Raw genomic sequence first — 23,833 nt, 5'->3', positions numbered from 1 at the left:
GATGGGCAATATTTAAGGAGGCTTTATCCAGAGAGAGAGAGCAGTCCTTCACTTTATAACAAAAGAAAAGAAAGAGAAATATCAGCCTGTTATTTACTGATCACTATCTCAGTTTCTTAGTTATTCCCTGTCTGACCTGTTACACACTCACTGAATCGCCCTCCTCTTCCTGTATGTCTTAGTATAAACAATCATCAGGTTCCTTTGGTCATCGATTGTACAGATATTTTTATGCTGAAAAGTCCACCCACATCCCACTGATATGCAGGGCTTCAACTCCTCCTGCTGCATTCTTGTGACACTTCTTTTTAAAAGTAAATACTGAAAAAAAGGGAGAGAAAGCTTTAGTTTTCTTTAAAACTCAGCTGGTAACTTGAATTCCATTTCAGTGCTGTTTTTATTCCCCATTTGCTTGACAGGCGGCAAGTGTCTGAGTGCTGCGCTTTTGGTCATCGCTTCAGTTTGCCTTCATTGTGAAATGTTATGGTGACACCCAGAGGTTTGTTTAGCAAGATACACATTTCAGTTCAGAGTATGAAAAAAAGGAAAACCCGGGTGTGAAGACACACACACACACACAACCGCAGACATTTTCCAGTCAGTTGTGTCTCAGCTAGTTCCATAAATATCACAGAAATGGTTCTTGTCTTAGAATAATTATGGCATTACCTGAAGCAGATCACAGATCATCCTGAAGAAGGCTGCGGATGTTTAACTCTCCGACGTTCATTTAGAAACTCTTGTGTGATTCCTCATTAACCCAAAGTGTCTCGTCAGCTCCTCTTCAATTAATGCCCATGGACAGATACGGCCAGCTAAATGTACGCTTGCTCAGGCCCTTAAAACCAAAATGAGCGATTGTGCCTTTTTAATTTGCTGCTTTAGGCTCCTATTAAACAACTCATTTATTTCTCTCTCTGCTTGGCTTCCGTTCCTATTCTCTAACGACAGCCCACTCACAATGAAAACATCAGCAACTTGATTCTGCTTTCTGCTCTCTAATAACTCAGCCCTCTTGTCTTTGCTGCCGAGGCTGCACAGAAGTTATGACCCGTCTTCTCAAACACATTTTCTCTGTTCAAGTGTGGAGAAGGCAAAAGGAGTTGCCAGATGTAAATAAGGGATCACTTATTTTGTCCATCCAAGGGCAATGCTTCTTGTTTCTCCCACTGATGTTTGCCAGTGTAGAAAATGTGCCCGTGGTTTGCCGAAGTTGTGACATTCTTCATCACTGTTTTGTGTGTGTCTGTGTTGCAAACCCCCATGGATGCTTTATTGTTACAGGCATTAAAAGATGCTTTATTTAAAGTGGTACTAAACATAAACACACATTTCTGCCAGAATAATTTTGGTTCATTCTGTATTTATGTTTTTCCAGCAGTAAAATGAACATTAACTTGAATGCGGACTGATTGTTTTCAAGGATTTTTTTTATTTTATCAAGCATTTTTTTTATAACATCCACATACACCATGTAACGTTGGATTGTTCTTTCTACCACAAGCATCTTACAAGTATCATCATTTTGTTAACTGGCTAAAGCATATTGCAATATTAAGATTCCAGCCATGTTTTCTGTCCACCATCAGAACATAGTTCTTACGTTTCTTAGTGTCTGAGCCTGGTCAGACCTGGTCTTAACGTCTGCCTTGTGAGTGGACAGCTGTGAACGCAGCCAAGACGCATTGAGGACACGTTTGGAGGGGGGTCTAGGACGCATGTGGCCACATTTCTTTTAGCAGTATGAATACAAATGTGTCCCGAGCAATACTGATGGACCGCCTACTCAGTTGAAGCCGTACTGCAAAGAATTTTTACAAACCTAAAAGCTGTTCACTTGTGATCGGATCACTGGAGACAGATGTTAATACCAGGGCCTATCCTACAGACTACCTTATTATTACCTCAGAGAAACTGCTGATATGTACAGTAATGGTAGTGATATACAGTATATATATAAATGCATCAAGACACATTGTACCCGGCTGCACGGTGCTCATCAACTTGCTACTTGAGCATGATGGGCTTGCTTTGAATTTCACTCTCTCCGCAGAACGCTGGGGTGCTCTTCAAGATCCGAGTGGTGGGGGGATCTGCAGCCTACAGCTACCTGTCCCCACAGGACAGCAGGCCACTCTACCACCCTGCTGTTGATAGGTAGGACACACACACACACACACACACACACACAATCACACAAAGACAATCAACATACCATCCAACTACCAAATACTAACTTACCTAACTGACACGCAACATTCTGCACAGTCCTTGTGTGATCAATAACGCTTTCATGAGAATGTAGATCTACTGTCAGCCTCCTTGTCAGGCTGCTGTCACTGCAACCTTGTGCGAAATGAGTCGCTCGTGGTCCTACGTTGTCATATGGCGACGTAAGACACAGTTATGCGTATGTGTTACAATGAGCAGTAAACACCCAAACAAACTACGTAAGCCAATTGAAGCCAAAGTTGAAATGATTGCAGGTATTTATACTCGGAACTGTGCCGGACAGGTTTTCCGTTGCATTAGACAAAGAGCCGCAATTCCTTTTAGTCGCCAATGGACCTTAAGAGGATTACAGGGAACTGGGTATAATGATGGCAGTTTGACGGTGGGAAGATAAGGCCTTTATTTCCTGTGTGATGGAGAGCATCAAGGTGTCCCAATGTAGCCGAGGAGCTCGGGATAAATCTCTGCTGTTGTTCTACTGAGCTGCAGTGAGGGTCAAGACTTTCCACTAAGGAAATGAGATCACGCTCCAGGGTCGACTCGGTACCTCAGTACCTGCAGATACATCGGATCGACATAAAGATGTATTAAACAAAAGTCTGTCTACTGTGCATCTCAGTGCTTTTAGTATGTGTAGTTTATTTATTTCGTGTTGATTTGTATAGGGACATGCACGTCATTTACCATAGCAGAAGTTAAGTCTGTAATGCCTTTCAATAGATTTAATAGCTTTTAATAAAAAGAAAGTCAACAAGGAAATACATGTTAAAACAGCACAAGACACAAACAAATAATGATGCAATGAAATTTCCTGAAAACTCATGACAAGCACCAGATCATATTACTCACCATAAACGTATCAGTTCAACTTACAGTGTATGAAGATGATATGCCTTATACCGAATTTATGTTTCAACCTAATTAAAGTTGAACGATTTTTCTCCTCGGCTCACAGTCCTAATACTGTGATTTCCATTGCATGCATTGATAATGATTTTTATTTGCCAAGGTTGACAGATACTTGTTAACTTGTTGACAGATACCAACCCCCATTTTTATCGAGCACCTGAATGCATTAAAGATGAACGTCATCTGAAGAGTTTTCATTGAAAGTGATTTTCTATTGAAGCAAAAGCTGCCGTAGTTTGCACAACAAAAACCTTCTCAAGAAATAAGATGATTTGTGACTGAATATACGTAATTATAAAAAAAACAGTCCCTCTGAAGAAATATTTTGTCTTTTTTAATAGATGAATAGATTTTGTTTACGAGAGATCAGTGAAGAATAAAAATTTGCTTTAAGGATCCGGAATTGTTAAATGAACATTCACCCTGAGGCTACAATCAGTTCCGGCACTCAAGTACAACTGAAAGTATGTGAACAAATGGAGAGAAGCAAAAAAAAGAGAAATACAAATTTCTAGATGTAGAAGGTGTAAAATTCGTATAATAATCAGAACTGAGAGTCTGCTCTTCATGATGATGAGATTTGGGGATTGAGGTCTTTAACCTCCCTGAATTGTTAACATGTACAAGTCTGACATCTAGTGGTATCGCTGTTCCACATACATTCATGCATCAAACCAGTTCACAGTACAGACGGAACAACGTCAAGATGACAAGTGCCGGGGCGGCTGTGGCTAAGGAGGTCGAGTCGTTCGTCCGCACGCCGGTGTGTCCTTGACACTTAACCCTAAATTGCCTCTTAGCTTCTCTTCCGGAAGTGTATGAATGTGATAGAAAATAAATAAATAAATAAGCGGGCTGAATAGCAGCGCTGTATGAATGTTTGTGAATGTGACTTTCCTGTAAAGCGCTTTGAGTGCTATGTGAATACAGTCCATTTACATGAGTTCCACACTTAAAGACAGGACGAAACTATTCTTTCCATCTACCCTCTCTGCACATCACCATCCGGACGCTCTGCACAATCACAGGTAGCTGAACTTTGACATTGCTCGTTCAGCGATTGTTAAATCGACCATGGCCGTCTGTCAGTGCTCATCATGCATCTGAATACTGATGCATGATTTCATCTGAGATCAAAGACGTGAGGCTAAAGTTTGCAAAACAAACACGAAACCCCTTCCAGCTACATTACGACTCAACATCAGCCGTTGTTATATTAATAAAATGACGTGAAGCCAGATCTCCCCTCAGCCCGATGACCCTGTGTAATCCTGCTTGTGTGTGTGTGTGTGTGTGTGTGTGTGTGTGTGTGTGTGTGTGTGTGTGTGTGTGTGTGTGTGTGTGTGTGTGTGTGTGTGTGTGTGTGTGTGTGTGTGTGTGTGTGTGTGTGTGTGTGTGTGTGTGTGTGTGTGTGTGTGTGTGTGTGAAATTAGATTAAATGAAAAAAGAGAGCACAAACAACCCTTCATAGATTCATAGAGCGGCATAGATCTCAGCTTCCTTGTTGTCTCTGGTTCCAGGTTTTTTGGAGGTGGTGCGATACTTTCTATCAGCACTGAGTAAAGTAAGATCATAAGATGTGTGTGTAGATGTGGCATGTAATATTAATGTCTTTCTCTGGCTGTATTTTAGAGCGCTGAAGTTCTGCGGCACCGGGGGACCTCCTCACGTGAAGCTTGTCATCGAGTGGGATCACAAGACTAAAGAATGGTAAGCAGCGTGCGCAAACAGCTGTACTCTGCGAGTGTGTAAACAAACACGTGCACACCGTAGGCAGCATGCACACAGTCGATCAGCTGCTGTGGATGTCATCCCGAGTGTCATCAAACATCCTCCCACTGATTCAAACTCTGTAAACAATTCCGCAGTTGAATTGGAGAAAAATGAACCCTGTGTGTGTGTGTGTGTGTGTGTGTGTGTGTGTGTGTGTGTGTGTGTGTGTGTGTGTGTGTGTGTGTGTGTGTGTGTGTGTGTGTGTGTGTGTGTGTGTGTGTGTGTGTGTGTGTGTGTGTGTGTGTGTGTGTGTGTGTGTGTGTGTGTGTCAGTCTGTTTGGCAGCATCCAGGAGGAGGTGGTGAAGGATGCAGAGAGTGTGAGGAACCAGCAGCAGCAACACCTGCAGCAGCATAGCTGCACCTTGGACGAGTGCTTCCAGCTGTATACCAAAGAAGAACAAGTAAGACTGAAGCAGCACATCTGTCAAGTAGACGACAGAAGTCTTCATTCTCACCTGGCAAATGCAACAATCTATGTGACTTGAGCTGCTTTCAGCCATGCACCGAAGGTGCCGATATGCTCCTGATCTTTTCCGGGGGGGAGGCTGTGTGAGAACGCAAAATGTCTGCAAATGTTGTTCTGGACATTATTCCAGATGTTTTCCTGCCAACCGGCTAGTAACTTTTCCTGAAAATGTCTGAGTGAGCCCATGTGAGAATACGGCAGGAACATTTCCAGAACTTTCAGGCGAGAGGTTGCACCTTGGTAGATCATCAACTCGCTCGCCAAGAATCTTCCGGAAATGTTCCTGCTGTTGTGAAAGCGGCTGATCCGGACAATCTCCCGCTGCGTTCTTTGCATGTGTACGGCAAACACCGGAAAATGTCTGGACACAATTGCCCAGAGTTCATATCTGAAAACAGCTTTGGAGTCTTCCCATCCAAAAATTCAGTTGGAATCAAAACCCCAGAATACACTTTATTCTTACGGACTAATCTTCATGTTTTGGTTGTTAAAAGTTTTGGTAACTTGAGTAAAAGAAAACTAAACTGTCATTATCTCAACAGCTCATCTCTAAGTGAAGTCCTGCACATTTTGATATGGGAACCACAAAGTCTGTTCACATTGCAGATGTGAAAATTGAACTCATGTGAGGTAACTTGAGTTTGTCTATTTGGCCCGAAGAAGTTTAAAAATAAAAACTGTTTCTGGAGGAGTTAGAAAGACGTGAGCTCATCGGACCTCTGTAGCATGCTCGTGGCCCGAGGCTACATCAGCTGTTACCATAACACTTGTCAGCAGTCGCGTTTTGTTATGGCACACCACATTTTGACAAGAAGAAGAATAAGAAAAAGGGAGATATTCTCTTGTTCCGCAGTCTTCATGGGAGTGTGGTGCACACAGACGACATACTGAATTTCAGCAAAGCTTCCGATCACAACTTTGTTCACAAAACTTACGACGTATTTTCTTATTTTTCTTCGCAACGAACCGTGCAGCAAACATTGAGTGACAAAGTTTAGTCAAAGCTCACCACAGGTGCTGCATTTACACACACATTTGCATTAACTTCATGTAATATCACTAATATGACACTGACTTCACATGCACACTGGTTGCTATATGTTTTTTCACACTGTGGGATTAGTGAGGCTGAAGCTTTATACCGACATCCAAACTTTAAACGTGGCAGGCACAGTTATCTCTCCACCTCTTCTGGTTCTGAGTGTCAGTGACCTTTCCCTTCTTACACATCATAATAGTTTTTAAACTGAGGACTTGGAACTCTCACACACCTTCTATACGCCAGAAGTGAACCCCTCTGGTAAAAGCGAATGGGGCTCTGCACAGACGTCGCTGCGGATGCTGCAGTACGATTCAGTTCAGGTGAAAGGGTTTCAAGAGAGAGACTGACCGAGTGTCTTTTTTCCTGTCTTGTTTAGCCACCTTTGAAATGTTCATTCAAGTTTGCCAGGCACATGTTGGGTATTTCACACACGTGTGTTTACATATAAACTATCAATGCAAACTTAAATATTGGAAGGTAAATCCTTCCTTTTGATATGAATGAAGTTGGAAGGCAATAGATAAATATGTTTAATTTGTAATATACAGCTAAACCCAACTTTATATAGGATGATAATGTCGTGATTTAAATGTGTTGCAGTTTTGATAGTGAAAAGAAAACAGGCCGCAGGTTTCAGGTTGCCTTAACGCGATTCTGTTGTCCTGTGTCATGATGCGAGATCGGGGACATTGTGAGGTTTGTGTCTCAGTTTCAGAATCTTTGAGTCCTCATTAAAAACCCACGTCATTGAACTCTCAGCACTAAAGCCAGTGGCATTTTTCTGTGCTCAAATTACAATATAACCTCTTTACATCCTGGTTTAAATACCATATGATGAACACATTTCATTGTGATTTGACCAATTTCTAAGAACAGATCTGTTTCAAGAAGATGACATTTCTCATTCTTTACATTTACCAACTCTCTCTTCCTCACGCACGCAGGCACATTTATCGTCACCACTCAGGACACGGTACGACGTCTGAAATTGACAATTATTTAACTCATCGGGAACATCACATGTTTTAATTCCAGTGATTACTGTGGTGGAGTTGCAGGTAATTATCCCACTACCTGCCGATACTAGCAGCTCAACAGACTGGCCTACAACACACACACACACACACACACACACACACACACACACACACTCACTGAGCACGTTATCATGAACACCACAACAGCCTCGCCTCCCTGTGGTGTTGATTCTACAAGATGTTTGAAACGTTACTTAGAGTTTTCTTCTCCATGTTATCACAATAACATCACATAATATTTTTCAGCTGCGCGTTCATGCTGCTTTTACTAGATTCAGATCTGGTGACTCGGGAGGCCGTTGACGTTCACTGTGTTCATGCACTGGAAACCTCTTTAAGGCGAAACGCTGCATTATGAAAGTAGATGTTCAAACCATGATTGATCGATGTTAAGGTGCCAAAAGTTTGCCAAGAGACAGTTCTCCCCTCACTGTCACTCCACCACCAGCAGCCTGGAGGACACAAGGCAGGTTGCGTCGATGGTTTTATGCTGTTGAATCATCCAGAGGCATCACACCAGGATACTTTTTTTCCAGTCTTCAATTTGTTCAGTTTTGCTAAGTATGTGCATTCTGCAGCCTCAGATTTCTTGGATGAAAAGAACGGAGCCCAACATGGAACACGCCTTTATGGTCCAATCGGCCTCGAGGTTCAAAATCCCAGCGGATCAGCTGTTTCACTCAAACCAGCCTGTCTGACACCAACACTGACGCCACGGTCAAAGTCACTAAAATCACCTTTATTCCTCGTTCTGATGTTTGATGTGAATATCGACTGAAGCTCCTGACCTGAATCTATTATCCATTGCACTATTGTCACAAGATTGGCAAACTGGATGATTTCATGTAGTTGAGGTGTACAGGTGTTCCTATTAAGTGCTTGGTTTGTGTATAGAATAATGTTTTGTTTAAAGCCACACCAGCCAACAACACCAAGGCCATTTCATTTTCTGATTTCCTTTCGTAAAACATAAGTTAATCATCTCGACTACGAGTGGGACAATGATCCTCTGGAGTCACTTCCTGTAACCATAGCAACGATACATTTGACCATGACTGGCCAAGTATAGAAAGAGGTAAACAGTCGATTAATTGGAAGGATTTTTGCTTTAGCCTAAGGGCCTGAATGATAACTGGCAGGGTTTTATTTTAATAGGATCATTTGTGTGAACTCACCTATTGTCCCAGCGTGAAAATTAAACACAGGCTCAAAGCCACTGCTCCTGTGTCAGATCCAAGCAAGCAGAAAATATATTTACATGTCCGTCACACGCAGGTCGTCCTTGAACTTTATCCCATAGATTTCCCCAATTTGCAGTATAAAGTCTCTAAAAAATATGAGGCAAGCTAAAAATGAGGCAGCAAGCACCAAGCAGTCCACATCCTCAGACTTCTTCTGCTCAGAGGAGCTCAACTCAAAAGTATGTAATGTAAAAGGTTACGTTCACTCACTTTCTCGTACAGTCAATGCTTTAGTTTTATAGTTTTAGTTTGTTTTATATACAACTTGCAATTCGCAAAATTTGCCATAGGTGTGAAGGTGAGCGTGAATGTTTGCTTGTCCGAGTATGTCACCCCATGATAGGCTGGTGTGGTGTACCCCACCCTTCACGACTTTGGGGTTGTCTCGCCCCTTAAAGCATCAGCAGTGTGATGGATGGATGGAGTTAATAATGCAGACATGTTTTGACCTCACAGGGTTTTGATCAGACATGACACGATGAAGTGACAATTCTCTCACTGACTGATTCCAGCTTGCCCCCGACGATGCCTGGAAGTGTCCCCACTGTAAACAGCTGCAGCAGGGCATGGTGAAGATGAGCCTGTGGACTCTCCCCGACATACTGATCCTCCACCTCAAGCGCTTCAGACAGGTAGGCCGCACTCATCGATAGATTCCATGTGCAAGTAGATCAACTTCCCGCTGTATAGTCCCTCGATTGCACCAGATAACAAACGTTGCGACCAGCTGGTGAACGTTTACAGGGAAAGATGTTGCCTTCAGGGGAGTGGATATTGGACTTAAATTTATCGGGTGTCCAGAAGGCATGTCTTCTAGAACATTCCCTAAACTCCTAAATGGCAAAAAAAAATACCTAATGCACCTTTAAGAATCGTGAACCTTTAAAAAGAAATATATATATCTATATATATATCTATATGAATTGTATTCATCCTTTCTATAAAACTGATCTTTGTGGGGATTAGCAGAAAGTAAAGGTCAACGACTTGCAGAGCAAATTGAGGAAAATGCTCTCCTGTGAATTGCTGTGTTAAATGTGTTGTGGAAGATAAGAGTTCAGGCTTCGACAGCTTGCAGGGAAATGAAGAGAGGGGTGAAATAAGTGCGGAGGAAGAAAATAAACAAGAACATGAATATTGCAGTTTGATGGAAATTGCCTCTACAAAATTAAGTCAATAAAATTGCTCCCTAGAGCAAGCCTGTCAACGTCCAGCTTCAATGTGTATTCAACCATCCATCCACAGCGTCCCTCTGGGAGTCCCACTCACTGTCCCTCCCCATCGGACGGTAACAAGTTCTTCTCTCCGTCTAGAGCCGTGAAAGCACAAATACAAATACCTGCAAATCTAATGACATCCCCCATTAGCCTCAGCTGTACTTTGCATGTACTCTCTGCTAAATTGTCCATCATTATCCATACGTAGACTTTTGCACTGGTATAACTTCATCTACAAATCCACCCTTGGATTGCTGCCAACATATTTATCCAACCACATGTCACGCAAGCACTGCAGTCACAGCCTACGCTTCCAGGCCTTCATTCACCTTCGACGCTCCACCAGACCGTACAGAGCATGGCAAAAAGGCTTTCTCATTTCTGCCCCCCTCAACCTGGAATACCCTGCAGCAGGACCAAAAGCTCTCCAGTTTGGTCCCGCAAGGGGATTTTAAACTCATTTCAAGGGAACTGGAAAAAGTATATCTTTGTGTACTTGGCATTTTCACTTAAATATTGTGTATACACTATACACAATTGTTAAATCCTGTCTGTTTTAACAATAGTCTGTTGTTGTTATGTCCCAAACAGGTCTCTCTTGAAAATTAAACCCTATGTCAAAATGAGATTACCGGTACAAATAAAGGTTAAATAAAAAAAATGTAGTGCTATTTACTGAATGTTAGTATGCTCCTCCAACACAGCAGCAGCTCTCATTAGTAGGCTGTCCTCACACATGTCTGACAGCAGGAATAGTAGTTGCAGTGGCACAAGCTGCTGCCGTGTGTGTTAGATCAGAGGGCTCTTTAGACCTGGATGAAAAGGACGTTACGACGGTGTGTGTTTATTCCCCCCTGAATAACTTGGCCAAGGCAAGAAAAGGAGAATTTCTTTGAAGGTGTCTCACAGGTTCCACAAGTGCAAAAATGAATACGTTTATCCAAATGGCAGTGCTCGCAGTCATAAATTCTGCCTCTTTGCCCCCAGAGAGGTAATATTTACACGTACCAAAAACCCTTTTGCACCCACGGGTTAACTACACCTGCACCTCCACCTCCGTCCAGGTCTTGATTGGCACTCCTCTGCCACTTGGTCTCTCCAGCAGGTTTTCACCTGCGTGCTCGTTCAGGCCCCGTGAGTCAGAACCCAACCGTCGGCATCAGGTGTTCGCCTGCAAACTCTCATCCCAGGCGGCGGTGTCCCTCCTCAACCTTTGCATTTGAATTCAGACAGTCTCTCTGTCAGACTCAATGCCGAGGACCACATTTGCATCGGACACTTATCTAAAAGTCAGTTATCTGCACAAAACCGTTTCTCAAGTCTTGGGGGGGTATGATGAAGAACCTTCCTTCTTGATAAGGTGCATATCCATAATCCAGTAGGGAAGAATGAGATGAATCACAATGTACAGAGAGCAGCATGCTGCACTGCTTTTAGTGCCTCCAAACTTTCTTACATGTCTGGTCACTTCGAATTACAAGCAGATTTTTAAAGATCTTTTTTCTAATGCAAGCTAAGATCCTGCTGCGACATCACTAATAGGGGAGTGGTCAGAAGAACATGAACATGGTCAAACGTTTCAACCCAGAGAAACATTGGGCCGTAGCTAATTTCCTTTCTTGTGTGATAAGTCTCTTACATGATAGTATTTTAAAAATAACAGGGATTTTTATTAGTGCTTTTTAATTTAATACATTCATTTGACAGCTGTTTATTCAATTCAGTGTTGAATCCTCTTCTGTAAGATCCACTCTGCACAAGTGCCTATAATCAAATACCTATATTTACCTGAACACATACAGCATGTACTTAATATATGGTGGGGGGGCATGTTGAAACAGGTCGGCGAGCGGAGGAATAAGCTGTCAACCTTGGTGCGTTTCCCCCTGACTGGATTGGACATGGCCCCCCACATGGTGAAGCGGAGTCAGAGCATGAGGAACCTGAACCTGGGGGCATGGCCACCCGCCTGGAAGCCGCCCTCGGGGCAACACCACCAAGCTGCCGACTTGACCCTCCCACAGGAGTATCAGTACGACCTCTACGCTGTGTGTAACCATCACGGAGGAATGCACGGAGGACATTACACAGGTACGGAATGTTGGTTGGTTATCCTCAAACAATTTCACATGCAACTTCATTGTTTTCATCAGCCAATCTGAGTAGCTGTTAATTTGATTCTTTCTTATTGCCGATGTCATTCATGAGTTTGAATATGTTTTTTCTAAATAACCAACCATACTCACATATAATTTATTTGGAAAGAGAGTTGGGAGCATGGAGCTAACCCTAACCCCAAACCACTGACCCTTATCACATGACCCAAAGTCCCCCACCAAGGTCATATGATGACAACTGAGCTGTCTCCATAAGCATTGGTGGTAGCAGCATCCTTCTATGATGGTTCTTCTCAGCAGCAGGAACTGGGAGACTGGTCATAATTGATGATGCAGCCAAATGACAGTATATCTACAGCAAGTGCATCACTGTATGTTCGCAAAATATGTGTAGCTGAACAGAATAAATGGGGTTGAACTTCAAGAAAAAAAAAGGAGCTTCCTGCCAATTACTGAGGCAGAGTTATTTCCATTTTTTGTCTAGTATTACATCCTACAGTATGCTGGCCAGTATACTGTATAGGTGATACAACTAGCACGATGGGAAACTTGACACAAAGTGGAGGCGAAAGCAGATCTCTAATTGCACGGCGACGGTCGGTGAAGAAACACAATTTTGAGAATGCTACAGAGGAGAACTGGAAATAGCAGGAGATGAGGAGGACGAAATACAGCCGTCGCCATCACTGCTTGCTTGCACAGTTGCATCCCATCACTCAGCGGGAGCCTCTTGTACTTTGACAAGTGGAACAGCCGGGAGAGGCATCACATTCCTAGGATGAAAATAAAACAAGAAAAAGGTTGCAAATAAACAGCAATACTCCACTCTGATACCACCACCACCACCATAGAGTTTAAGGGTTTGTTTATTCAGGGAAGATTGACTGAACGTTAAGCTTTACACGTTCCGTTTATTTGTTTTCCGCAATAAGCAGAGCTGGCTCTTTCTTAAAGTTTGACTTTATCACATTTGAGAATTTTCCCATCATTGCCATTCAGTTCCACGTGTTGCTGTGCCCCTTGTCTTTGCAGCTTACTGTAGAAATTCAGTGGACGCTCTGTGGTACAGCTACGATGACAGCAGCGTCGACCTGGTGCCAGAGGAGGAGGTGTGTACCAGAGGAGCCTACATCCTCTTTTACCAGAGACGCAACGCCATCCCTCAATGGTCGGCCAGCAGCTCCATCAGAGGTATGCATAATAATTCAGTCGATAAACCTGCATGTAATAGTGTGAAAATTTATGTTTGTACTACAGGAGTGTGTGAATCAATGTATGTACTTCAAACACAAGCGTTAAGGGAGTAATATAATAATGTCTTTCTTAGAAAACCCCCTCTGCGTTGCATGTACAGTAATGTAAAATGTGTGGGCTGAAGAATTCGTTTTTATGTAAAGAGAGCCGCGGATAGTTGCTCACCACGTCACTACTTGCTTCCTGCAGTCTGATTGTGAACAGTCACTACCTGTCCTTGAATTCCTACTCTTCTGATTTTTTTCCTCCCCTGGGAGTTACTGTGATTCTTGAATCTTTGATGCTCAGAAGCAAGTTCAGATTCACAACATGGCGGCACAAACACTCTGGACTGCACTGGCAATTACAGAGTTTTATGAGTTTTGTGTTTAAAGCAGCATCCCATAATTCGTCTGGGTCCAAGGCTACACGACCACATCTTCACTCTGTAGAATCTGAAACTGCTCCACACACACACACACACACGCACAGCGCTGAGCTGTGAAACCACCTCATCCATCAGTCTTTGCAAAAAAAACAAACAAGACTATTTATGCTGTGTGCCAATACCCAATTGTGATTAAGATTGCAGACTACAATCCTCACGTCGAGATATTGAATAAAGCCCTGTTCTGGCTTTGTCAACATCAAAGACAAATTTAAAGGAAATTGTTTTTTAGACAAAGGCTCCTAAAGTCCTAAAGCCATCAGTAAAAACACTGCTCTCAGAAATCACTCAGCGCGGTTTAAAGGCAGACGGCGTTATTAAGGAGAGAGTAGTGTGGAGAATGTAATGTTTTGTAAGGTGGGTACGTGATAGTGTAGGTCTGTGATGTTTGATAGAAGAAGCACTGTGTGAATATGTGTATATGAATGAGTGAATGCCACATTCAGTCATCCATATACATGTTCATACATTAAATGTGTTACAACTGTTCTCCGCTTTTTTATCATAATAATTTCTTTTAAAACGGATTGAAATATTAAGGAGTGAAATAAATGCTAAATGCAAATGTCAAGGCTATGCAAGGACGGAAGAGGTAGATATATCATAGGAGCCAATATGGATATTGGAAATGTCAGAATGCCTCCTATGATTAAGGTATCGACCTTTATCATCATGAAACGTACAATTACTTATCCAAATGACCAGAAATAACCATATTCAAGTGTAATGTATGTGGCTATATTACCCAGACATTGCTCTCAGGAATGCTCTCGACAAAGTCAACATTTGGCTCGTTCGTATTGTAAGTCAAGCTTATATAGTATGAGAGTGAGTCTAAAAAGTCTAATTAATATCTGACTGTGGGGAAATGAATTAATTTCATCACTCTCAATACTATATCTGACCGAAAATACTCCTGGAAAGCAAAGAAGACACAGAAAAAAGATTCACTTTGTTCAGGGGATAAGGAAAGTGAAAATGGAATGAATTAAATTTAGTTCCGCTTCATGTTCCGCTAACTTACACATTAATGCTTGAGTAATGTTTCCACCAATGTTACAGTGACAGGAGCCAATCTGCTCCTGTCCTGAGACAAATTTTTTTCTTTAAATTCAGCACATTTAGTTCAAATTGTTGAATGCAAGAACTTGTGAAGGACATTTAAATTGTGGGATTTTCTTCTATTTCTGGTTGAACAAAATTCGATCAGTAAGTTAAGACATCAGGACTTTTAGCTTTTTTTGTAAGTATTTTAGCTAAATGTTCATATTCCCCCTCCCTCTCTCTCTCTCTCTCTCTCTGTCTCTGTCTCTCTCTCTCTCTCTCTCTCTCTCTGTCTCTGTCTCTCTCTCTCTCTGTCTCTGTCTCTCTCTCTCTCTCTCTCTCCGTCTCTCTCTCTCTCTCTCTCTCTCTCTCTCTCTCTCTCTCTCTCTCTCTCTCTCTGTCTCTCTCTCTCTCTCTGTGTCTCGCAGGCTCCACAAGTTCTTCAATGTCGGACCACTGGCTAATCCGGCTGACCGGGGACAGTAAGAGAGGCAGTCTGGTGTCTCGGTCATCCACCACCTGCCCATCATCCGTGCCTGACTCTCCAGAGTCTCCGGTCTTCCTCGACGATGTTTCTAAAGAGGAAAGGGGTAAGGGAGCACACTCCAAAATTGCCCTATGTAGTTTAGTGATTAATTGAATTAATTGAAGGTCTTGCGTTTAAGTTTGAACATTAAAAACAAAAACTCTTTTTTTTCTATACATAATTGTTAGGGGGTTTTGAGCCCAGGCCATTTGTCAGGGGTCTTCAGGGGCGCAGCATGAGCATGAGAGCCCCCAGCAAGACCAAGGACACCCTGAGCAAAATGCTTCCCCTGCGCTGGTCCTTTGGTTCCAAGGACAAACGGAAATCTGACCCAGTTCCTCCACCGGCCCAGGATTCTGCCCCAGTGGAGCTGGTGCAGTACTTGGAATCTGGCCGCCGGCCACGGTGCACAAAGGACCCGATAGTAACTCTGATGAGCGAACCTCGAGGCACAAAGGAAGCTGCTGAAGGCCATGCTGCAGCCAATGTCCAATCTTCCGGGATCGGGAGTTTGCGATGTGTGGGTAAAGCAAGACATGAGCTGCCTCCGGAGTCTCCACAGGTCCCAGAGGGCCAGAGGAGGGCGTCAGACAAGACCGCCAGCCTGAGACGCAGCAAGGGGAGCCAGGCGAGGGATGAGAGCACTTCAAATATCAGCAGCAGCTCCAGCAGTAACACCCTCACCAGGAGGAAGGATGCCAGAAAGCAGAGCTCCTCCAAAGCTTCCCAGGATACTGAGACGAAAAGAAGTGCTGGAGTTCAGCCCAGCTTCAGTACACCCAGCCTTCATGACGGGACTCTGAGAAGACAAAGAGGAGAAAGGGATGAACATCAAGGTGCATATGAAGCAAACTCTAGGAACAAGAGGGAAGTGCCCAAGAGTCACGAGGGACTGTTCTCCTTCCTAAAAGGTAACTTCCTGAAGAAGGATAAGGACCCGAGGAAGTCCAATGTGGGTGAGTCAGAGAGAGGGGGGGGTGAGGAAGGAGGCAGGAGGAGCTTGTCAAGGCTGTCGCTGTCCAACGGAGCAGCAGGAGGCCGAACTGGGGTGGAAGGAGGAAAGACTAACGGCTCAGGCCACCTGGGCGATGAGCCGGCGAACGGCAAAGTGGGACGCAGGACGGCCGACATCAAGCGCTCCCAAAGTTCCTCCAACATCCCCACCAAGGCCGAGCCGAGCATGCACAGGACAGCATCCCTGCATCGCAACGGCACGTCCACAGCCGCCGCGGCGCCGCCACGCAGCCTGACAGCAGACAAACCGTCGTACGGCACGCTGCAGAGGACTCGCTACAGCACAACCTCGCTGGGGCGCAAAAGGACAGTGCCCGAGTCGAGCTTCTGACACGGACATATTTAACACACACACACCAACACACACACAGAGAGCCTTTTACCTGACATAGAGCGAATGACGTCCAGTCTCCGAGATCAAAGCAATAGAGCTACATTCACAGTGATATGCCTTTTGTTCCCAGACAACGAACTGGCTCAAGTGGTTTGCACCACGGAGCGACGGACCAAAAGAAGTGTCTGTCGACGCTGGGATGTAAAGAGCAGAATGAAACGATCAAATGTCAGAGGGAGTTCACAGGGTTCCTGCAAACCTTCCATTTCAAAATTAACATACTTTTTCCAGACTCAAACTTCCAGACTTATTTGAAATCCGAGTAAAAATAGCTAGATGTTTATTTAGTAAATATTATTATATAAATAAATAATGGAATAAAATCCAACATATCACATTCTGACTGTGTATGCTATCATGTTGCACTTCGTACACAGTGAGTCACGGTTTCTCCAGAGAGTTGATTGTGATGTTTATGTTCGGATTGATATTGAAACATTGATACTTCCAGTTCCGACGTTACCTGTTCTGGGACTGGATCTCGGATGAAAATATTGATATTTGAACTCAGTTGTTTTGGGTAAATGTGTATTTTATAATCGACAGTACAAAGTAACTAGCTGTCACCAGGATCATCAAAATAAATAATGGCCGGTTGACAGGAACTTCTTATCCTTGCGCCGATCATAGTCATATGTAAACTTACGGTTCGGTAGATACCGTAGTGGCAGTTCCAGGTACAGAGTGTGTCGCTATGGCGACGTTTATCACCGACTGTGGGAAAATGTTTCACGAGACTAGAGAGATTGAGATGAATCGTTAGTGTTCTAAAATCTTTGGACTCACGTCTGTTGAGACTTCAGTCTGGAAACACAAATATTTTTTCCATACTCTCTCTCCTTTTTTTCATACTTATCCAGACCTGGAAATTACTCAAATCAAATTCCATACTTTTCCATACTGCGTAGGAACCCTGAGTTCATCTCCATTCTGTTTTTGTATCACTTGAAACTTGAAGTGCCTGAGAAACGGAAAAAAAAATATATGCAATGAGACCAATGAGTTTATGACATCCAAATTAATAATCTGACGTGTGTGTGTTGACATTTATAAATCCGTTTAGAAATATCATAATGTTTTGCTAAACAATTAAGACACACCGATTGTGTTCATGTAGAAAGAATGTAATGTGCCCACTTGATTGGTGCTTTGAGGTTGGAGTTTATTCATTAACAAATATTCATAACAAATCGCCTGTTTAATGTTTATTTAATGCACAGGGTGACTTGGAACACATTGAAATTTGTCCCCATGTGACTGAGACTGCAGTTACTGTTTATTCCAATTTAAACTGTAATAACTCGCTGGGTAGGAGTGGTGATCTGTGGAAGCACTAACCTGGATCTCTTGATTATTATCTGGGCAAGACAATGGAACTCTATCAGGACCAGCAGCGCTTTATGGCTCAGCCTGAGTAACCTCCTTGTAGCAGAAGGAAATGTAATATTAATGCAATATCCGCCCTGTGAGATAACACTAGTCTGAATGGACTCCTTAGTTTAATTTTTATCTTTCTCTGTTTTGATTTATTTTTCTTAGTTTATGATTTCCTGTGCTTCCTGGACATAATCATTAATGATAAAACTCATAAAGCGCTAGAAGAGTGGAAAATCTGCTCTTTGACAGGGAGTAGTTTTGAACCTAAACCTGACATAACATTTGGATTTTTTTTGCAGTCAAGGTTCAGTGTGGACAAGCTGGTAATACTGACTTGCATATGGGCTGTGAAAATATAATGCAAGGTGTTCCAGTGTTCCAGGTTTTCTTTTCCTTTAATTATTCCTACAGTCTGAACAATCTCATCTATGGAAGAATTAAAATGCCTAAATGAAAAACAAATCAATTAAAGAAATAAATCAATAAAGCAAAGCACACCATACATCGAAATATATTTTTCCTTTTTGTGTACATTTACTGCTCAGCTGCTAAGAATTATGACTGTTGTGTTAAAACCGCAGTCAGTCAATCATAAATGTAGCGAGATGTACAGTCAACATCGGCGTCCCTAACAGGAAACTGTTTTAATTTGAAAGGCCGTCTGCTCACGTCAACGCCAATTGGTCCAGCCCAATGTTTCTCCACTTCAAAAAACAGCATAACTAATGACAGTGCTTTTATATTTGGTACTGGCATGTTTACGTCGCCCTCTGCCGGCCACTACACATCTCTTCAAATCTTCGATTAACTTTAATTTGTGCATTTTAAATCATCCGCATATAAATCACACATTTTGCAGCTCAGTGAATTTTGGTATCATGAAGGTTCTGCTGTGCTCTTTGTCTTTTCGCAGCAGTGATAGTATTATGATAAAAAGATGATGGCGTTTATGTCCTGTGTTGTGCTTAAATTATGTTCTGCAAGTTCTTTTGTCCATTTCAGACTCTATGGGGGAACCTTGCTACCCTTTTTTTCCAATTGGTTACACAACTTAAAGAATGTGAATCAGAATTACTTTTGGCACTTGCACAAACTGTTGCAGCGCGTTAATTCTGTTTTCCCGGCCCAGACGTCCCCAGCCACTCCATTAATACACAAGTATGCTTCACATTGTGATCGCTCCATAACGGAATAATCGGCCAGCTGCTTCGCCTCACTCACTGCTGCCGCAAGTCGTTTTGAAATGGAACTGAAATTTACCATGATGCCCGCACAGGCTCTTCACATTCATGTTCCTAACTTTAAAGATTTAATTTGCACTTTACACAAGAGTTCACTTGACTCATTGGAGCGTCGACGTGTCAAGTGAACTCTTGAGGCTGGTCGCGATGCCTCATTTTGATCTTACACGGAAAATACCAGATCAGTTCTTGAAGTACCAAGTCATATCAGTTAACTTTAAAATAAATATACTTTTCTCTTATTGGGAACCGTTTTATAAAGGAACCTGAAAAGGTTATTATCAAAAGGCAAACTTTTTTTTATGAAAGTTTGTTTTCTGTGCCGATTATCATGTCACTGTTTTGTTTTTTTAAATGTTTAACACTGGACTTCACATTTTCTCGCATTACTGGAAGGAATCAAGTTGCTGCTTGTCATGAACAATGACACTATAAAGCACAACAATTTGAAGTCTATGACACATTCAGTTTTAGATTTCAGAGGGGATGGTTTGGTGGTAGTCATAGCTTTGCTTCATTATAAATTGAATTTTTAAGATTTTGTCTGGCTTTTTTTCTAATGGTTTTCCATTTTCAAAATCATTCTATTTCTGTAACAATCAAGCAAAATGTTATTTGCAGATGGCAAATTAAACTACTGGATTAATGCGGACCAGCTGACTCACACAAACCTTGCACAAGCACACACCATATTTACACCACCTTCAGTACACTGTACCTCTTTCTTTCTCTTTAGCGAGTTTCAAGTGAATAAGCAATGACAGTTGAATGTCTTACTCTTTAGCGTTGGTCCTTTGCACAAATCTTAACTCTGAATTGCTGTTAATAAAACTAAATTGAGGAAGCTAAGCACATGCTTTTGCTCTCCAAATAAAACTGAACAAACACTAAATATGCCATTGAACAGCAAGGTCGGATACTTAGTTGTGTCCTATAAATGTCACGAGGCGTCGATGGAGCCTTTGTTTTGACTGCGGCTGCCATTTGGCTTTCCTCCCTTCACTCTCAATTTATCGAAGCTTATGAATGGAAATAGAAGTAAAGTAAATGCCAGCGGTCATATGGTTGCTCTAAATCCACACTGGAGAAAAAAATGTGTCTAGATTAAAGCATTAAATTATTTTTTACAGTCCTGTCAGAGTTACGGAAACAAGAACACACGTGTATGTACAAATTATTATAGATGATGGTCAACGCTGAGCATTTCCATCTTTTTTAGTGAATTGTAGACCAAAGTGCGGACTCTTCCCTTGCCATTCAGAATTATCACATAATATATGTATAATCTATTATACAAGATGAATTACATGCACTTGTTTCTTGTTTCTTCTCTCAGGATAGAGCAGTACATCACAACATATTTGAGACATCAATGCTGTTATATATTAGGGCGTGGATTTTGAATAGGGACAAAAGTGTAAAGATAGGTTTTTCCTTTCCATGGTTCAATCCACATGTAGCCACATATACACAATGTTTACTCTGCCAAACTGAGCACTTCTGTGTTAACACAACGTTTGTGAAAATGTGGGTTGAAGATGTTTTTATATGCAATTTTTCTACATTTTATATTTTAAAAAATCTGTCTATATTTGTGGATACACAGACAGAGCTGTGCATGTGTGTGTGTAAGAGAGAGTGAATTAATAAGATTATTATCATTGACACCTGTGGTGTGTACTGGTTTGGGAATAAGGTATCCAACTGAACTCATGCAATGTACAGCATGGTGTGACGCAATTGCTTTCACTGTAAAACCGCAGAATTGTCTTCTGTACATGACAGTGTGTTTTTTTTCAGCACAACAAATAATAAATACATTTTTATTTATGATAATGGCCAAACAGTAAACAGCTTTTACATTCTTGATCATTAATTATATTAAAAGAAATACACAAATCTCACCGACAATCAAGTTATGTTTTGTTTTCGATTTCAGATTTTCCTTTCCCCAGATTTTCCTTTTTCCATGATGCGTGTAATGTCACCATATGTTCATATTTAATGAGACCTTAATATGTGTGTCTTGCTGTGAAGCAGAATTATAAAGGATAATGAAATACAAGTGTCAGTAGATCATAATTGAACAGTACAGTTCTTGAGTGTTGTGCATTGGATAATTGAAAAATAATTTTTCATGCTTCTCAAATGTCAGGATTTCCAGCTTTTCTTTAAATGCATAAACTGTGATCAGCTATTTTTAGAGTTGCCTTTGGGCTGTAGGAAATTGCAACGACATTTTTCATTTTCACATTTTTATTAACTGATATTGACATCACATGCTTCTTTCCTTTTTTTGTCCCTACAGATTGCCTGGTGGTGTTAAACTGACTGATCCTACCCGATAAACACTCCTTATTGGATGTTTTTACAGACATTATTTGCTCATGTAATGAGTGGCTTGAATATTATTTACTCATAATTGCTTTATATGGAGTATGAGATAAGGATAATATTCCCGTGAGTACATTGTAATCTATTATTTACACCAGTTGTTGACCAGAAGTACCTCCATTTTTCTTCACTTCCAATAACAGTCTCCATGGCAATAACCTCTTTCTTTGCAGCTCCAACGCAGTGCCGGATTTGGTCACCATCCCCAGATTCTCATTTGTGTGTGTGTGTGTGTGTGTGTGTGTGTGTGCGCGTGTGTGCGCGTGTGTGCGTGTGTGCGTGTGCCTGTCAAAATGTCTGTGTTTTGCTGACATCTAATGACCATCTTTTCCATAATCTCTCCACCATCCATAAGGATTAAGTTAAAACTGAAATGAATTCAGATGAATCACATTCTCCTTTCCTCCTGCTGGGTGAACTGGAGAATTAAGTCAAGTGACAAAGGCTAAGAGAGGGTGTATCTGTCAGGGATGACAGGTGAGATGAGGTTGGAGACTTCTCAGAATGTCCTGCTGGTTCTCCTCATCCTGTTCTTCTGCTTCAGTTGTTTAAAGCTGCAGCAAAGAAGTGAGAACAGCCAAGCGTCTCATTTCCAATAGATTTCCATCATCTGATGAGGCTGGATACTACAGCTCTCTCTTAGAATTTGCAACCACTTTGTTCCAACTTACGGGGCTCAACTGTCTTTTTTCGTCACGATGTTCATCGCATTGCTCAGTCTCAGATATGAGACACAGTATTGTGGCTTTATGGATGGCAGTGTTTGTTGGAAGGTCAACCACTTTGGTTCAGACTGGAATATCTCAACAACCATGACTTGATTCCCACGACATTTATACTCAACACGTGATGACACCTGTCTGTGGTGATCCCCGACTTTTCCTCCTGCGCCACAAGCAAGATAACGGTTTTTTTTTTTACAATTTCTGTGAAATATAATAATACAAATTTAAAGGCATGACCTTTATACAACCCTTTGCTTGAGATCCTCGACATCACCCCTGGGATGCTACATCAGCAACACGCTGGATTAAATAACCTGTGGGATTTTACTGGATAAAATCCTTGTATTTTTACGAAAGAAAAATCGCTGCCACCCACAGCATCAAACACGAGACACCTTAGAGATGCAGGCTATCAAATATTTCATGAATATGTGTGATTTGTAATTTGTTCAGGTTTGTGCTCTAGCCTTGAGATTTCCTGGCGCTTCAGTACACACGTCAAAACAGATCATTAGACGCGTCTAATAGTGAATAATGTTTTTTGAATGTCGGAGGGAGATGTCTGAGGATGCTCTCTGATCTCCGTTCTGACATGAGTCATAGAAATTAAGTCTTATATACATGTTTTTTCCGGCAACCTCCAAAAATTGTCAGTGGGTCACCAACCTGGTCGGACAAATATTCCAATTTCCTATTTTGCTTGAGTTTGACTAACATGTAAAGATATTGGCCAGTGAAAGGTCCGATGGGACGCCCCTCGCTGTTTTGTGTCAAAGCCAAATAATGAAATGTGCAAATTATTATTTGACATTTTTGTTGTTGTTGTTGTTGATGACCAGGCACAGTGTGAAGAAAGGCACACAGAGTCAAGTGTTGCAAGTGTGTGAAATGTCTTTGGTCTAGAGCCTCGTCCCTGCTCCGTGTAGATGTACAATTTTTTGTTTCCTGTGTCGGATCTGCTCTTGTGTTCGCTTGGCTTCATGGTTCCGGGGACAGACATAAGGACACAGGCCGTAGAAAGCACCACCACTGTGATGGTGACACAATGTCATTTGAAATGTCAGCGGCGAGAGGTTGTCACCTTCTGTGGCCAGTTCACATTATTTCTTTGCCATTTTGCAGCAGCAACAAGCTGATAGCATTAAGACAGAAAACACAAAGAAACACAAGAACAATAAAATGCCTGATCACATTCTTTGGGATATTTGCTTGCTTCTTACTGAAGATAAACACCTCCTTATCTTTTGAGTTGAATTGACATTCATGGACATTTGCACAGACTTTGTTGTGAAATGTGGAGGGTTTAGAATCAGGAAGGTTGTTTCGCATCACTGGAGACCAAGATTAAAAAATAAAAATCTGTGAATAATGGATTCATACAAGATATTTAAATCTTGAATTA

At 41.9% G+C, this 23,833-nt stretch overlaps 1 protein-coding gene across 1 annotated transcript in view; it reads left to right on the top strand.

Annotated features, from left to right (window-relative positions):
* Positions 1-21,377, top strand: part of usp43a (ubiquitin specific peptidase 43a) — an 85,840-nt gene extending 64,463 nt beyond the window's left edge. Inside the window, exons 9-16 of the mRNA XM_035636512.2 lie at positions 2,054-2,157; positions 4,774-4,851; positions 5,187-5,316; positions 9,214-9,333; positions 11,760-12,009; positions 13,068-13,226; positions 15,189-15,350; positions 15,475-21,377. Of these exons, the coding sequence (XP_035492405.2) occupies positions 2,054-2,157; positions 4,774-4,851; positions 5,187-5,316; positions 9,214-9,333; positions 11,760-12,009; positions 13,068-13,226; positions 15,189-15,350; positions 15,475-16,631 (2,160 nt within the window). The 3' untranslated portion in view covers positions 16,632-21,377. The remainder of the gene's footprint in view (positions 1-2,053; positions 2,158-4,773; positions 4,852-5,186; positions 5,317-9,213; positions 9,334-11,759; positions 12,010-13,067; positions 13,227-15,188; positions 15,351-15,474) is intronic.
* Positions 21,378-23,833: the final 2,456 nt, after the last annotated feature.

Source organism: Scophthalmus maximus, chromosome 8 (genome assembly GCF_022379125.1).
Source record: "Scophthalmus maximus strain ysfricsl-2021 chromosome 8, ASM2237912v1, whole genome shotgun sequence".
Lineage (NCBI taxonomy): Eukaryota > Metazoa > Chordata > Actinopteri > Pleuronectiformes > Scophthalmidae > Scophthalmus > Scophthalmus maximus.
This window is presented reverse-complemented; position numbering and strand designations above follow the sequence as displayed.